This window comes from Plectropomus leopardus, chromosome 17 (genome assembly GCF_008729295.1).
Source record: "Plectropomus leopardus isolate mb chromosome 17, YSFRI_Pleo_2.0, whole genome shotgun sequence".
NCBI lineage: Eukaryota > Metazoa > Chordata > Actinopteri > Perciformes > Serranidae > Plectropomus > Plectropomus leopardus.
Genome location: NC_056479.1, coordinates 25,486,313 through 25,502,652, shown reverse-complemented (window position 1 = coordinate 25,502,652; position 16,340 = coordinate 25,486,313). Strand labels below are relative to the sequence as shown.

The 16,340-nt window shown below is 39.8% G+C and overlaps 1 protein-coding gene across 2 annotated transcripts in view; it reads left to right on the top strand.

Moving 5' to 3' along the window:
- Positions 1-14,490, top strand: part of pvalb6 (parvalbumin 6) — a 57,105-nt gene extending 42,615 nt beyond the window's left edge. For both annotated transcript variants that reach the window (XM_042504710.1, XM_042504711.1), the window contains exons 2-5: positions 10,388-10,456; positions 11,623-11,755; positions 12,156-12,265; positions 13,760-14,490. In XM_042504710.1, the coding sequence (XP_042360644.1) occupies positions 10,396-10,456; positions 11,623-11,755; positions 12,156-12,265; positions 13,760-13,785 (330 nt within the window). In that variant the 5' untranslated portion in view covers positions 10,388-10,395 and the 3' untranslated portion in view covers positions 13,786-14,490. The remainder of the gene's footprint in view (positions 1-10,387; positions 10,457-11,622; positions 11,756-12,155; positions 12,266-13,759) is intronic.
- The last annotated feature ends 1,850 nt before the right edge of the window (positions 14,491-16,340 follow it).

The following is a 16,340-nucleotide window of genomic DNA, read 5'->3' as shown; positions in this document are numbered from 1 at the left end:
CAAGGTCAAATTTTTAATTACACCTAATGAGATTGAATCCAGTCTCCACCCAGTGCTCCAGGGTAATGCAACTCCGTCAAAATGCTGATGCACTGAAAGTCTCCCCTTCAGAATAAATTTCTGATTCTGTCGCTGATCACAGAGCTTTTAAAACATTACATGTACTCATCTTGCAGAGGCATTATATAATATAAATATTCATGGACAGAACAATGCTTAAGTGAATGCAGTCTCAGTTAATTAATGACGAGGACACATAATATTTTGTTTGTGTGTCACAATGAAATATGTGTGCTTTTTAACACTCATAACACTGTTGCTTTCGATGGCAGATTAAATGGAATTTACATCTTTAATTTGTTTGGTAATATTTTATGCAAATGTTAGTCGAGTCTGCATGCTTTAGATTGCTTTCATCGCATATGTGTTTTGCAAAGTCATCTCATTAGAGTTTGGGACTTTATTAGATTATGAATCTTAATAGTGCTTACAGTTTAAGTAGGAGTCTGTTAGTATGGCATATACACTCACATTTTTAGCCATGCTAGCAGCACATATATACAGCCCCAATTCTAAAACGTTGGCCACTGTGTAAAGCTTCAATAAAAACAGAATGCAATGATTTGCCAATCATTTTCAGGCTTTATTGAGTTGTATACAGTGCAGAGATGAGCCATTTAATGTTCAAATTGAAGAACATTGATGTTTTTTTGTAAATATACACTTATTCTGAATTTGATGCCTGCAACAGGTTTCAAAAAAGTTGTGAAAGAGTTTGACACTCATAAAGTTTGGGAACTGAAGACAGTAATTGTTGACGTTTTAAAAGTGAAATTCTTTCCCATTCCTGAAGATTTTAGTTGCCCAACAGTCCAGGGTCTCCGCTGTCATGTTTTGCGCTTCATCATGCAGGCAGGCCATTCTCTTTACCAACGAATCCACGCTGTTTTACCACGTACAAATGTGTCGTGCTGGAAAAAGCAGGGACGGATGGCAGCATATGTTGGTCCAAAACTTGTATGTGCTTTTCAGCATTCATGGTGGTGAAACATGAAAGCAGCAGAGGCCTTTTATTTTGATGAAAGATATTTTCACCATAAATTGATCCATAAAAGCCTCAAATTCAGTGTTTGACACTCTAAATTTCTAAATGTCACATCTTTAGTCTGGCATGGTGTCCACTCTTATTTCTGTAGTGGAAGAGGATTCAATCCTAGAGACCAATGTATCTGCCCGAATTCAGCGTCATTTTAAGACACTGATATAAAGCCAACATACTTGTTTTGCTGTATAAAGTGTTGCAGAGCAAAGTAAAACAAACTACAATGGTAGGTGATACTGAGAAGATTTAGAACAGCCATGATAGCAGAATCTATCCCATTTTGTATAGCAGTCGCCATTGTTGTCATTGCTCCTCACTGGTTCTGCCGCACCACCACTGCAGTCTTGTTTTTATACTAAAATGTATAAACAGTAACAGTTTATTACAAGCATGTAACTAAAACGATCGTGTAAGGAAGATGTGGTTAAAAAAAAAAAGAAACTGAAGACACAAATAATACATTTATAATTCTCGAACTGACAGTCAATCAAGGCAGTTAAATACTGTGCAGTTATGAACACACACACACATGCACACACACACGCACACACACCACAGGACTATTGTTGCTGCCAAGCTGTAACTGTGTGGTTAATCTATCCTGTCCTGTACCTGCCAGAGGATTAGCCAGTGGACAGTGGTGATAACAGCCAGACGATCCCCAGGCTTCTGTACTACTTTTATCAAATCCAGTCTTTCCTTGCTAGGAGTGTGTGTGTGGGTGTGTGTGTGTTTGCTTTTTTACCTTTTAATGAATGTGAGGTTTCTGGTTTGTGAGCAGACCTAAGCACAGCACGCAGATAAAGATGCAGGCTGCAGTTCATCAGGTTTACTGTAATAGTAATAGTACTGGTGTTAAAGAGAGGGGATGACTGTAGAGCAGCTGAGCGGCAGGCAGGCAGGTAGAAAACAGGAATCCAGGAGCACTGGGAACAAACAAGCATTAATACTGATAACAACTACCGAGTCTCGAAGATACAAAAGCTTAGTCTAAGTGAAACAACAATCTGCCGATAAGTGAGAGCATATCTACGTTCTCAGGGTCCTATGCTCCTCAGCTCAATATCCTCTGATTATGACACATTAAATAGACCTTCCAGAGGGTTTAAAGGTTTTAAGCAATGTTTTTCTCAAGGTCAAATGTTCAATGTATGCTTCCCTGGGTCAGTATGACTTGGCCTCTTGTGTCTTTCTAACCCACACCCTCAAATTGGGGGCAAGACAGTTTCCTTGACCTCCAACATTAATATCTCCACGCTGGTTTAACAGATTTTAACCACTCAAACTCCATTTGCCTTTGTTCTTTTGTGATTTGAATAACACATCTCTCACAATATATGTTTATAGTTTAGACCCACATGCTCAAAACAGAAGAAGGGAAACAGAATATCTTTGAGAGGACGTAGCTCCAGCGAATTGCATCTCAGAGTGCTTCAAACATACTGTGTATTGGACATGTACACCGTTCTACTTTTTATCACTACAAAAGGCAGATGAAAAGTATCTCATGGGACACTTTGCTGATTTTCAACCAGCTTTGTATCAAAAGTAGGACTTGTTCTTGGGCTATTGTTTAAACTACAGGCTGTACTTTTGTACTTTTCGTATTGCCCGCCAAATATAGCTGATCCAGACACACGCCCACCCCTCTCTGCGTTTTGCAAACTCCGAAATCCAATCACACAGTAAAACTAGGTAGTGCTGATTGAATATAAATCAAGATTATGTTACTGCACTGCCTATTTATTGTCTAAAATGTTTTCAAAAACATATTTTAATGCCCCTTTTCACCATAATGGTGAAAGTTTGTAAACAGGAAGTGGGTGCCATACCACTTGGGAGCATTTATTGGTCCGATGCTTTCTTGTAGCTATGGCTTTTCGATCGTTTTCAGCAAAAGCTAGTGCCATGGCCTCTTTTCCCTTCTTTCCCTTGTCATGTAGCACCAGTTTCAAAACTATTTGCATCTTTCTGCTACAGAGACGACCTACTTTTCTGTGAGAACTCTTATTATTGGCGAAACACATATTCGAGAGAATATAGAGCCGGGAAACATAGAACATAAGGATGACCTTGTAAAAGGAGAGTAGATGAATTTTGAGTTCATGGGGTGATTGTTGCCAGGTGTGTGGTGAGGCAGTAGAGGTAATGAGCTGATTGCAGACAGGTGTGTTGGTAGGCCTGGTCCAGGTGAGCTGCAAAACAACATCCGGACACATATACACACACAATGTTCTCACAGAGACAAACCGAGGACAGTGAAGACAAGAGGAGTGGAAAACAAAGAGAAACACAGAGGACAAACAGAGGCACAGCTGTGGCTGTGACAATGAACACCATTGTACAGTCCCTCTCTATCAGCAGCTCCATAAAATCAATAGACAATGTAATGCACACTGAAAAGGTAGCTCTGGCTACATTCAGCCCTCGAGTTTATTTGAAGATCAACTGTGCAGATCAGCAGCCGTTCAGATAAAGAGCTTTTATAGAGAAAGAAAATCACTTGAGGCCCTTTTGATTCGGGAAAACAGCCTCTAAGAGTCATTCATGTTCTTTAGATAAATGATGCAACTACAGCAGATTGGTCTCTTTACGGAAATAGGACAAGAAACATGTTAAAACTTGTTGTAAATTTACTTAAAGGAGCAGTGTGTAGGATTTAGTGGTATTTAGCTGTGAGGATTACAGATTGCAACCAGCTGAAACTTCTCCTTTGTGCCAAGCATGAACTTGCAGTTAGGATTCCCAAAGTGTTAATTGTTCAGTTTTTACTGGAGGCAGAGTTACCGGCAGAGTTTTTTTCCTCTTCAAAACAAGTAAAAAGCTGAATTGTCCCATTACAAATCAGTGTATTTCAAATGCTGTTCGGCTTGTCAGAGATGTACTGCTATCCTGGTGCCTGCAAATGTTTGCTCACCTTTTTAATCTTTCAACTTAAGATCCAGATGTTCAGGAGATTTTATCATGAGCAGAATTCTCCACAGAGGTCGCTCCCTCTCCAAAACACACAGACCTGGGGCTTAAAACTGATAAAACAACTGAATAACAGTATTTGAGTACAAATCAGTGTTTCTCCAACACTGTTCCTCGGGCCGCTATGCCAGCACCTGCTAATGTGTGAACCTTTTTTTTCTAATAACTTAAGATTCTGATGTTCAGAAGATTTTTTCAGGAATCCGAATTATCCGCAGAGGTCTCCTCCTCTCCAAAACAAACAGACCCACTGATTAAAACGGAGAAAAACACTGAATAAAGCAGTATCATCTTAAAAATCAGTGTTGTTTGCAATGTTGTTGTTTTCATTTTGGAGGGGGCTGATAACTACTGTGGCTGACACAAAAACATATGGATGATTATAAAACATATTTGATCATATTATGTTACATTCCTGCCAATATATCCCCCTAAATCCTACACACTGGACCTTAGTGATAAATAAATATGCCATTTATCAAAGTTTCACTGTCCAAGCACTGTCCACATGCTATCATTTCATATGCTTTTTAACAATATCAATTAAACTTTGCGTTTAATGACAACAGTGTTGTTTTTTGCAGTCTGACCATTATTCAACAGGCTTTTAAGATCTCTTTTAACCTATAGACCTGTTAATATTTTTCATTTGTCTTATTGTTTTGATCCTCTCTGGGCTTGAAGCATGTTTTCAATGGAGACCACCAATACTCTAATAATCCAAATCCTACTATCTCTCTAGATATCTCTATATCAAGTGTGTTTTTTATGTTAGTCACCAAAAACACAGAGGGAGGAACGGCTGTTTTTATTCAGCTATTCATTACAAAAGAAATCCCAATATTGGTTGACCTCTGTTTAAACTTAAAACAGCGTAAAGCACCGCGGGTGTATGAGTCACATAAAAACAATGATTCAACAACACAATGCACATTGTTAAAAGACTCATTGCAACACACTGACAGAGCCACATAAAGGGGGGAAACACACAGTACCTTCAAAGCCTATTTCTATAGAGGACAAGGGTTCACTTCCAGTTCACACACTGCATGCAATGATATTGAAGAGGCATATTTCTCTGCAGTATGTTTCTCCCTCTCCACTTATCTTTGCTTTTTACAGACTCCCCCACAAACAAACACACACACACACACACACACAACTGTCAAATGAACATAAGGGGGTCAGGTTTCTTGAAATGCAAGTACATTCTTCTTTAAGCCTTTCACCTCTTCGCCCCGGCCTGTTTGGCACCCTTTGGGACTCACGTAAACATGCACATATTCACACGTTCATGCAGCTGTTACAGTAAACTGGGGAGTTGGCAGCGCAGCACTGTGGTTAGGTTTCCCACACCTAGAGCCCATCATGGTGATAGGACTTCCCACAAAGGAAACCCCAGTCACTGTCACATACTGTATTATTCAAAGGCCAATCTCATGATGAAGAGATGCCAACAGTGTCCTGCATGTACTGACTGTGTTTGCATGGACATGAATAATCTTTTTAAGAGGTGTATCAAGGTTATGGGCACATGTGAGACATGGTGTTTACATTGGCACAGAGCAATCAGGTTATTCATAATTCCTAAAAACATGATAAATACGTTCAACGGTCATTGAGGGCTGGACTGTATTTGTGCAGATGCTGTAATGTTTTAACAAGCAAACAAACCTACACTGTACATTTATTACCGTAGACAACTGTTAATTTATTCTCTGCTTCGATCACTAAAAGCGCTTTCTCTTTCTCCATCTCAGCTGCACATGCTCCTTATTGAGCCAACGTTGTTCATGAAAGAAGCTACGCTACTCTTTTAAGACTGTCCTCAGTACCTCGACCAGCCTATCACTTTCACTACCACTAGGAGAGCAGTGGAGAAAGATACGTGGCCTCTTTCATTGCAGCAAGACTCTCTTGCTAGTGCCCAGCATGTTGCAATTGCAAGAAGTAATGCAAATGTGGTTGATCCCGGTGTTTTCTTAGCAACCTTGCAATTTTATCCAATCACTTCAACTTAACCTCAAATATGACTGTTTGAAACAGGTAAAATCTTATTATTGTAAAGCTGTGCACAGCATATTTAATAAATCAGCTCTTCTCTTTCTCTCTCTTGTATACTGCTGTGGGAGTGTGAGCTCTGTGCCTGGGACAAAGTTGCACACACACGCACACACATGGTGACAGGGCTAACTGTTAGCATCACATGGCTTACATTACTTAGTGGTTAATGATGGGTTTAACAACAAAGTCAAACTGTTTCAGTGTCAGTGTGAGATTATTGGGACTGTTAAACGCTTTGGTGTTGGATTTTAGCCACAGCTGTAGTGTGAGCTCATGCTTACGGGGCAGAGAGAGCAGGAAGAGAGCAGCTCACGGAGACGGTCCTTCAGTGCCGTGTCAAACAGCAGCAACAGCTGCGTGTCAGTGACCCCCCTGTGGGAAACACTGAATGCTCAGAATAACAAGCTATGAATCTTAACTTTTTAAACAGAATTGCTGGTGGTCGAGGAGAGATGACCGACCCCTGTGGAGGGTAATGTCACAGAGGGCCTACTCAATAAAATGCATCCCAGACACCGAATCTCACTCTAAGCTAAATTGAAAAGCTGGCAGGCTGAACTAGATGACGGAGAAACAACAGAGCATTTCAGATAACCGACTGCGATCAGAAATCTGCAGAGACGGACCGCAGCTCAGCACAACCACGATTGGTCTTTATACTTTCCTTTAAATAAATCAATGTGGCGTAGTTTATACAGTTCCACTGGCAGCACACTGACTGAGATATCTCGGTAAATCAATCTTATCCTCCTCATTTCACGGTGAATTGTTTCTTTTCCCCCGCGGCCACCTTTGTGGTAAAGGTCAAAGAAGGAGGTTGTGCTTTTATAATGATAAAGGATTGGATGTGTGGCCACAGAAGTTAAGCAGTGTTCAGTATTGATCTGTGTTTGCAGCTGCATGTTACTGAACTAGATAACAGAGAACCGCAAGAAAAGCTCATACATCACCGGAGCTGAGCGTGATACCAGTGAGAGAAATCCATGAAGTCTTCTAACAGTGGTAAGCAACATTTATCTGTTTGTAGTTTATATTTAAAGACACTTAAAGGTCCAGTGTGTATTTAAGGGGATTTGGTGGCATATGTATTGGTGAGAATTGCAACCAGCCAAAACTTCTCCCACTTAGACTTCCACAGTGTTCATTATTAAGGAGGTTTTTACCAGGAGCCGAATCATCTGAAGAGGTCATTTACTCTCCAAAACGCAGTGATTTACACTTAGAAAAATACTGAATAAAGCAGTTTGACGTTAGAAAGCAGTGTTTCTCAGATTTCCCTGATAACATGACTTCCAAATGTTCAGGAGGTTTTTACCAGGAGCCGAATTATCGGATTTTAGAGACACTTTTCTCTCCATACGAACAGACCTGGTGATTTAAACCAGTAAAAACACTGAATAAAACAGTTCTACATTAAAAACGTGTTTTTACAATACAATTTGGCTCACTGTGAAAAAGCTTCCAACTATGGTGGTCGACACAAAAACATTAACAGCCTTATCTCATAGCAAAATGGCACTCTCCATGCAGGAGGACCTGCTCCTAATGTAAAAATAAATGGCTTATTCTAGAGTAACAAAAACACAATGATACTTATTTCCAGGGGATTATACACTAAAAACAACAATATAATATAATATAAATATAATAATAATAATAATATAAATATAATATAATATAATATAATATAATATAATATAATAATATAATATATATTCCATTTCTTTCCCTAAACCTAAATACTGGACCTTTAAAGATCAAGCCATGATACATTTCATATTAATTATAACCATGGACGTATTTACTATCTTCTAAGTTATGTCTTAATTTCTTTTAATTGACTTTGTAGCCAACAAATATGATAATTTTCATTACGGGAGCCCTCTCAGGTAATTAACAGATTATTTCCCTGCACTGTGATGAATATTTCACACAGATTTTAAATGGAGCCCAGATGAATAACATGTTTTGGTGGTTATTAGCCTGAAAAGCAGCCAAATAGAAGCACACTGTGTTAAAGTATGAAGCAGATGATATTAGAATAGTTACACAGCTCGAGGCGTGATGCAGCAAAACACTTCTGCATGAGTGATCTGTAATGGATGGAAACGTACAGACGACTCAGACTGTATTTCCTCTGAGAAGGACGGGGCCATGATAACGGCCAGCTCAGCAATATGTGCCGCACACAGAGATCACAGTGATGATGATGGTACAAGGATGATACCCTGTCATTACTGTGACCTTTCTGCGTGACAGTTCAGTCCTCCATGCTTTGCATCAACGACAGAGATGAAAGGTTGAAAGATTTTTCATACTGTAGTGTACAGTAAGCTGCCCTGACATACAGACAGGTGTTGCATGTATCTACTGTGTATTTGTGCACAAGGGCTCTGGGCTAACTGCAGATTAACTTAATTAAGCTTGGAGAACAGCTGTTTACAGTAAGATCTCCTTCAAAGGATCACAGTACCTCTGAAAACAACACTACGTAATACCCATACATATTGCTTTTCAACAGAAAATCATGGTTTAGGGGTTTAGTTTCTCTATCTAATGACTGAACAAGGCCACCCACAAGACATCATCTACAAGCTTTTTGAATTCACCGTAGTCATTGTAACGGGCAGGAGGGATAAAACCAATCAGTTAAAAAACACACTCCCTAATGGAGCCTATGTAACATTTTTGGCCAGTAAATTTCTGATATTAGTCAGCCTGTTGAAGGCAGTTTGGCTGGCTGCTGTCCTCTGCAGACGGGACAGCTCGTTCTGAGGACACTGAGTGCAGACTGTAAGTCTGAGCCGGTTTAAAGGGCTTGACGCTTCAGCGGTGCTTATGCGCCACTGATGTTGTGTTTTTGATGTGGATTTCCAGTCGTGTCAACAGAAGATTTTAGTCTTGAAAACATCCACTGAGAATCCAATGAGCCTGACAGCCAGACCATGCAGAGTGATGATGTTTATGGATATTTTAAAGGGAAAGTTCACCCCAAATTTAAAAACACATATTTTTCCTCTCACTTGTAGTGCTATTTATCAGTCTAGATTGTTTTGCCGAGTTTGCGAGTGTTGGACATATCGGCTGTAGAGATGTTTGTCTTCTGTCTAATATCATGAAACTCGATGGCACTCTGCTTGTGGAGCTCAAAGCACAAGAAAATACATTTGAAAATCTCAACTGTATATGTCTCTTTCCAGAAATCATAACCTGGTTACTGAACGTAATCCACAGAACATGTTAGGAACTCTTCTTCGTGAACAGTCCCTTTAAGGCCCTCGAATGGTGTTTTGGTTGGACGCAAAGCCAACTGACAGCTCGATGTGTTGCGTTCATTTAGGTGCAGGTGGGGTTTGAGTGGATGTCTGAGTGAAGTGTCGATCATGTGTCTTACAGCCTACTTGAAATAATGTGTGTCAGCAAATCCCGATTAAGGTTTGCCAGACCACAATGAGCGAAGTGAAACCAGAGCTCTGCGTTCTCTAATCCACTTGTCACTCACTCCTCCTCAGCTCCTCCACACTCCTTTACATTCCCTTTGTGTTCTCCATCTTCATGCGTATACACGCTGTATACGTGTGTTTGCAATAGCAACGGATGACAGAGGGGCATCAATCAAAGTCGAGGGAAGGTGACAACTTTGCGCAGCGATCGGGTTCGGTCACACATGCGGAGTAAAAAGCCACGAGGCTGTGAAGAGGCAGGCTCACCTTACATAGTGTGAGGTACAAGAAGATTCTCCATCTGGACTGGGCTGACAAACTGAATTCTCCTGTGGTATTTCAGACACAGCTGAAGACTCAGATGGCCCGTTTAAACCCCCGCTGACTGTGTGCCGTGCTTTCATCTGCAACAGCTCCGTGAATCATACAGATAAAATGGAAGACACTGATACGGACAACACGATGATTGTTCTGTCCCTGTTTCCTTTATTTGGATGTCCCAACACTGAACTTCCTTTTTCTTCTTCTCTCGACACCATCCTGCTCTCATGTCTTTCCCTTTCTCCACCTCCGTCTTATCTCCTTCCCCTTCCTCCCTTTGTCACTCCTCCTCGACTGTCACTAATTCATTCTGTCACTCATCACCTTCTTGTCGTATGTCCCGGTTTCCTGCTCCATTTCTAGATTGTCACCAGTGTAATACGAGAATGTCTCCGAGTTCTCTCTCTGCTCTCCAGCGACCTTGTTTTTAACCTTGTCCCCTCTCTGTCCTTATGTCTTTTTTTTCTGTCTCTCTTTTCTCCAGCAGCCAAGATGGCAATGAGCAGCATCCTCAACAAAGATGAAATCAAGAAAGCTCTAGATGCATTTGCAGGTAAAAGCACGAATCATGGAGAAATCTCAGGGATCCAGCTTTGTGTTTAGTCTCAAGTGCACGATGTGAGCCGGATTATCCCCCAGGGATGATTAGATTTTGGGGATATGAGCTGTGGATAATTTGCTGACAATCTGCACAGACTTAATGAGCTTGGCTGAGCTTTAGGCTGGTGTTGAACAAAGTACTACTGGTTTTATACCACTTATTCCCATCACTACACACCCATGGTGGAACCTCCAAATTTTGCCACCTTACTGTGAAAGTACTGAAATCAGAGCTGCAAGTGGGAGAAGCAGGTAGCTCCAGAAGAGTTTGCTCCGATATGAATTCCCATTTCAGATTTTCTTAATCCTTTTGAGCCCCGAGCCTTTGTTTGGTATACATTTTTTATTTCTCATAACTATTTGGAATTAGTAGGACCTGATAAGTATAAATACACACAAAAAAGAGTGTTGGGGTACTCTTTTTTCAGTTCCTAAACACTGTTTTCCAAAAACAGAATGACAAACAGACATTTGTTAAATATTTTGTGATTGCATTGGTCAGGGGTCATTGTTCAAATCTAGAATGGTTAAAAACTGTTCATTTCCATGGCTGAGCACGGCTGTGCAACAACAAAATTGCAAACAATCCAACATATCTGAAAGAATATGGGTTTGTCTGTTTGAAACTATAAATATTCCTTGTTTGGGACTTTGCCTTCCAGAAGCAGCGGCTCCTTCCGCTTCCACAGCTCTGTATCATTATTGAATGAAAATATTGGCAAAAACATTATGTCATGCACTGACAAACATGAAACTAATTAATACTTTTTTCTTCTGTTTTACATATAATTAATGTATTTGCACGCATGGCGCAGGCAGATGGGAATAGATGAAGTTCCATGACCCAGAACTGATGGGTCCTCTGGCAAACACGTTCTCAATCAGTAAGAGTCAAACTGTTAGAAGGCTGCTTATTACAATTACATTTTTGCCTTTGGGCTTCATCACTCAGATGAGCATGTGATGAACAACTGTCAAGAAATTAAAAAAAACAAACTTTGTGTTAGAATTTTAACATGATGAAACCCTGTAAATGCCAAAAGTCAAAGTGCTTTTGTACTGAAATTTTGCATCTTTTTGTTTGCCTGTGTGTCTCCTTTTTTATTTGTATGTGTGCAGTTGCTGATTCCTTTAACCATAAGAAGTTTTTCGAGATGGTGGGTCTGAAGGCCAAATCTGCTGACGAAGTGAAGAAGGTATTCACGGTGCTGGACGCCGACAACAGCGGCTTCATAGAGGAGGAGGAGCTCAAGTGAGACTAATACTCTTTTTATTGATTTTTATTTATTTTACCTCATTAAATATGTTTTATTTAATTTATTTCCTTTTATTCGGGGGCTTTATTGTTTTTATTGCTTCTGTTGTTGTTGTTGTTTTTGGTCTGTTTCTTTGTGTTATTTTATATTGACATTTATGTCTTGCATCTTGCATCATATGTTCTTTGCTTTTAATTTTATCCAAACTCTTCCCTTTTTCGTCTCACTTGTGTTTGTCAAAACAGTTTGTAAACTCTGTTTTTTAAAGGTGCTCTATGAATAACGTTATTATTATTATTATTTTATTATTAAATACACACACATATAACCCTAAAGATGCAACAAATCAAATATTAGTGCTCTTTGACATATATCTTTTTTTCTATCCCTGGATAGATTCGTCCTGAAGGGTTTCGCCAAAGATGGCAGAGACCTGACAGACAAGGAAACCAAAGACTTTTTAAGAGCAGCCGACAAGGATGGAGACGGCAAGATTGGAGTTGACGGTAAACACCAAATTCACACAGACGACGATATGCCAAACAAATGCAGAGAGAAAGTCACACACATAAACAGAAACAGAAAGATGGTCTTCATTTGCTGCAATGTGTGATTTCTCACATATTTATTTAATGGTCATTTGTTAAGACTGCAGTTTCCCCGTACGATTCATTTAACTCTCGTTGGTGATTTGAGAATGTAACAGTGTGACACGAGATCTTATACTACAGTCATTTTCTGCACAATGCCAAGGAAGTAAAGCCTAAATGTATCACTGTTTACCTTACACTGTCCTCATCTGTCAAAATTACCTAATCTGTTGAAATTAACCTGAACAACCAAAGCATGGCTAATTGTAAGCAATCTAAAAATGCTCAACAGACGCCCGCTTGTAGACAAACAGATACTAAAGGAACGCGATTGTAGTTTGCATGATTTGGCCCATTAGGGGCTGTCTGAAAATCGAGGTTGGGGAGAATGTTGCACCTTATGTTTGCCCAAATTAGAAGTGGAATTAGCACAAAATTTCAGTAAACATAAGCAGCTGGGCTAAGTTTTACTTACTTAATTACCTGCTTTTTCACTTACTGACTTACACTTATCACCAGTGTCACTGAATGAAGATCCTTTTTGTTTAACCATAAACAGCCCTGAAATTGTAAACAGCAATTTTAGAGTTGGTAATTGTTGGAAAAGAAGAATGATGAACAAAGGCGACTCTTTATGAGTTTTATTTTGCTTCTGTTGACTTTGAATAAAGTGTGTTTTAAGATGATAAAATTACTGTTTGTTTAAAAGGGGTCTGCTGGTGTGGCAATGGTGATTTTGGGGCTTTTCTGGTTAATAGAAAAACGCCTCTCCCCTCTGTGGGGATCTTTTTCATAATGTTTTCAGACATAATAATAATCTAAGCCTTTCAGTGGTAAAAACAAACACTTTTAGTGGACAAAAATTGACAGTGTCTAACTGCCTGTGGGCATTACATTGTAGTCTGTCTCGCTCAATATGAGAGCAATTTCAAAAATTGTTGTTCCAACTTTCTACTTCCTCTCAATGTACAGAATTGAAGCCAAAATATCCTGGACATGGCCACTTTCACCTTGGGTTTGTGCCATCATTTTGAGCCAGAGTCATGCAGTAGCAATCTCTGCAGTATTGAGTTCCCGTCCATAAACCTGTCCAACCAATCGCAAGCAATAAATAAAAAAATAAAATATAAATCCAGGGCATGCTCCCTCCCAAAATTTCATCAACATCATTTGTTCGGTTAAGAGTAAATGCACAACCCTCCACTTTTTGACTCCACCTTCCAACCTGATCATTTTTTCACAGTCCCTAACTCCAAATTTTGCACCTTTTTCCAAAGCAAAACATCACTTTTTAAGTTTGATTTTGAGACTTGACGTAGTGTGAATACCATGTGCATAACTGAAAACTGGATACGTGTTTACTGAGAAAGAAAACAAGTCCTGACAGCTTTTTTTCCTCCTCTCTTGCAGAGTTTACCGCCCTGGTGAAAGAATAAACAGTCTAGCACACTGAGATCACCTCCAAGCCACCGCTACATCCCGCTGACCCCTCTTCCTCCTCGGCACCCACACCTCACCGCTCCACCCCGACCCCCGGCCTCACCAGACTGCAGCCGATTCCTGCTACACACAGTCCTCCTCCTCAACTCTCCCCCACTGCTGTCTTCACTAAGTGCAATGCTACACTATAGGAAGTAAGCTGTGGTTTGCCGCCTCCTCACACACAAACACCTCCTCAAACGTCCTCCACAGCTATATTCATCCTATTTATTTTATCCTTTTTATACAAACTGTTCTTGTTTCTGTTTATGTATAGATATAAAAAACATGCCTGCAGGAATAAACCTCACATTTGAAAGCATAAAGTAGATCTTTAAAGAAAATAGAAATTATAAGAGAAAGACCTTAATGTCCTTCTGTATTTCTGACTTTACCTGTCTTATCTCTTCATTTTCTCAGCCACTTCCTCTCACTTTCCTTCTTTTTTTTCTCCCTTCTTTCTGTTTTTCTATGTCGATTTCACTCCTGGCACTGTTCCCTTCCTGCATTTGCTCCCCTCACTCCCTCCCATCACCCCATCCATCCATCTATCTATCTACCTGTCCCTTTCTCCTCTGGTAATGAGCTGTTGTAAAACATACCAAAAGAAGAAAGAGGTCAAGCTGTGAAAGAATAAAATTAAATGAGGAAAAAAACAAAGCCTGGAGAAGACTGACTCACTAAGACTCCTCTGTTAATTCCTGCTTTGATGTGACGCTCTTATCTGACTCCACATCCAGCTCTCCTTCTCTCCTGTCGTCCTCCATTTCGCTTCGCTTTTATTAAGTGGACGAGTGAAGCATATCTTGGTAGCGACCTAATAATGTATAAAGGGTTATACTTCAAGAAGGTCAAAATAACCCTTAAGTGTCATTTGTTAGTGTTCATTAGCAGTGACTGTGTGGTTTAAAGGCCGGGCACACGCTTCAAGATTTGAGCCTGTTTTCTGACCCCATACTTGAGCTGTACAACTCATGTTAGGGTCTAATTTGTCATGAAATGAACAGGGGAGAGCGAGGTACGATCATGCTCCTAACTGGCTGTCGGATGTTCAGATGTATTTCTGAAATGTCCAAAATTGTGGTTGGCCGTTGACAGGCTCTGTAAAAAGAGCTACGATTCACCAAGATCGCTGCCTTTTTTTCAGAATCTGAGGCCAAATCTGCAGTAAAACGTTCTCATTTTAAACCCTTTCACCAATGAGCAAATTGATTTTATTTATTTTATTTTTTTTCAAAAACATGGGGAGAATGCAACAAGCAACTAAACAAGACATGGCTCAAAAGTTGTTGAAAAAAACAACTACAAAAAAATTGCGTGAAAATAACCAAAATAATATTTTTTTTTGTGTTTTATTTTATTTTATCTGACATAGTTTTACATATAAGTTTTTTGGATATTTTTCCTATGTTTCGGTAGTTTTCCTAAAATCTTTTTAAAACTAATTTTAGGTAAGTTTGTTGCCACATGTTATTCATTTTTTTGCAGTTTGTGGGACATTTCTTGCATTTCTTGGTCATGGTAACCTAAAACCCATTCGAAAAACCCATTGACATCAAGGTGGGGGAAACAGAACTGTTAAAGATTTAACTTATTTATGGATTTTAGGTCTCATTCCTTCACAACGCTATTCCAGATGCTCCGCTTGCCACACAGGCGCAGTGAGAAAAATGGCATTGACCCTGGATTACTTGCACTTTTTCTTCAACTTTGCAAGACCCTGACAACAGCCAAGCAAAAGTTTTAATATGTCAGAAATTCCTTAGAACGTCCGATGGTGCGATCGGGACCAGATTGGGTCAGTATCGGTCCTCGCTGTACAGTGCATAGCTAAAACAACAAAGTTGAAATTCGGTCTAATTCTAAAATAAGTTACGCAGCTCAAAAACTGGGTCAGAAACAGACTCAGTTGTACGGTGGAAATCCAGCTTAAGCAGCAACAGAAGAAAAAGAAACTGCAGAATTACAGATGACTGAGGAGCATCTTTCTGCGGTCTGTTCTGCATCATGAATGTAACTTCACTCAAAGAGAAAAAAAGGAGGCGGAGGCCACATTATTCCACTTTCCAAACAGCCTTTATTCAGAAGTGCTGTGCTAGTTTAGCAGAGCCATGCCGTCAAGCCATTAGCAGAATTGGATTCACACTGAGGTTCAATTTGGGTTAAGTATCCCCAGCGGAGGACCCAAACAGGCGACGCGGGAATCCTGATCTTCTTTAGTAGGCCATTTTACTGCCTGAGCAAATAAACACAGATCTGAAGCTTAGAGGCTATCACTTAAAATAAGAGAAATGCAGCGGAGCTCAGAGAAGCTCGCTGCTCGTCCCGACAAACCGCTGAGGTCAGAGTCATTCATAAGAAAAACAACAACTAAAAGAGTTTTTCTTTTAAACCAAACTTTAACTTTGTTGCTTACCTAGTGTGAATGTTTAGAGAAATACTTATCATTTAAAATCAAATAGTCAGGTGCTTTAAATTATTATTTAATACCATTTTACTGTCAGTTATATTA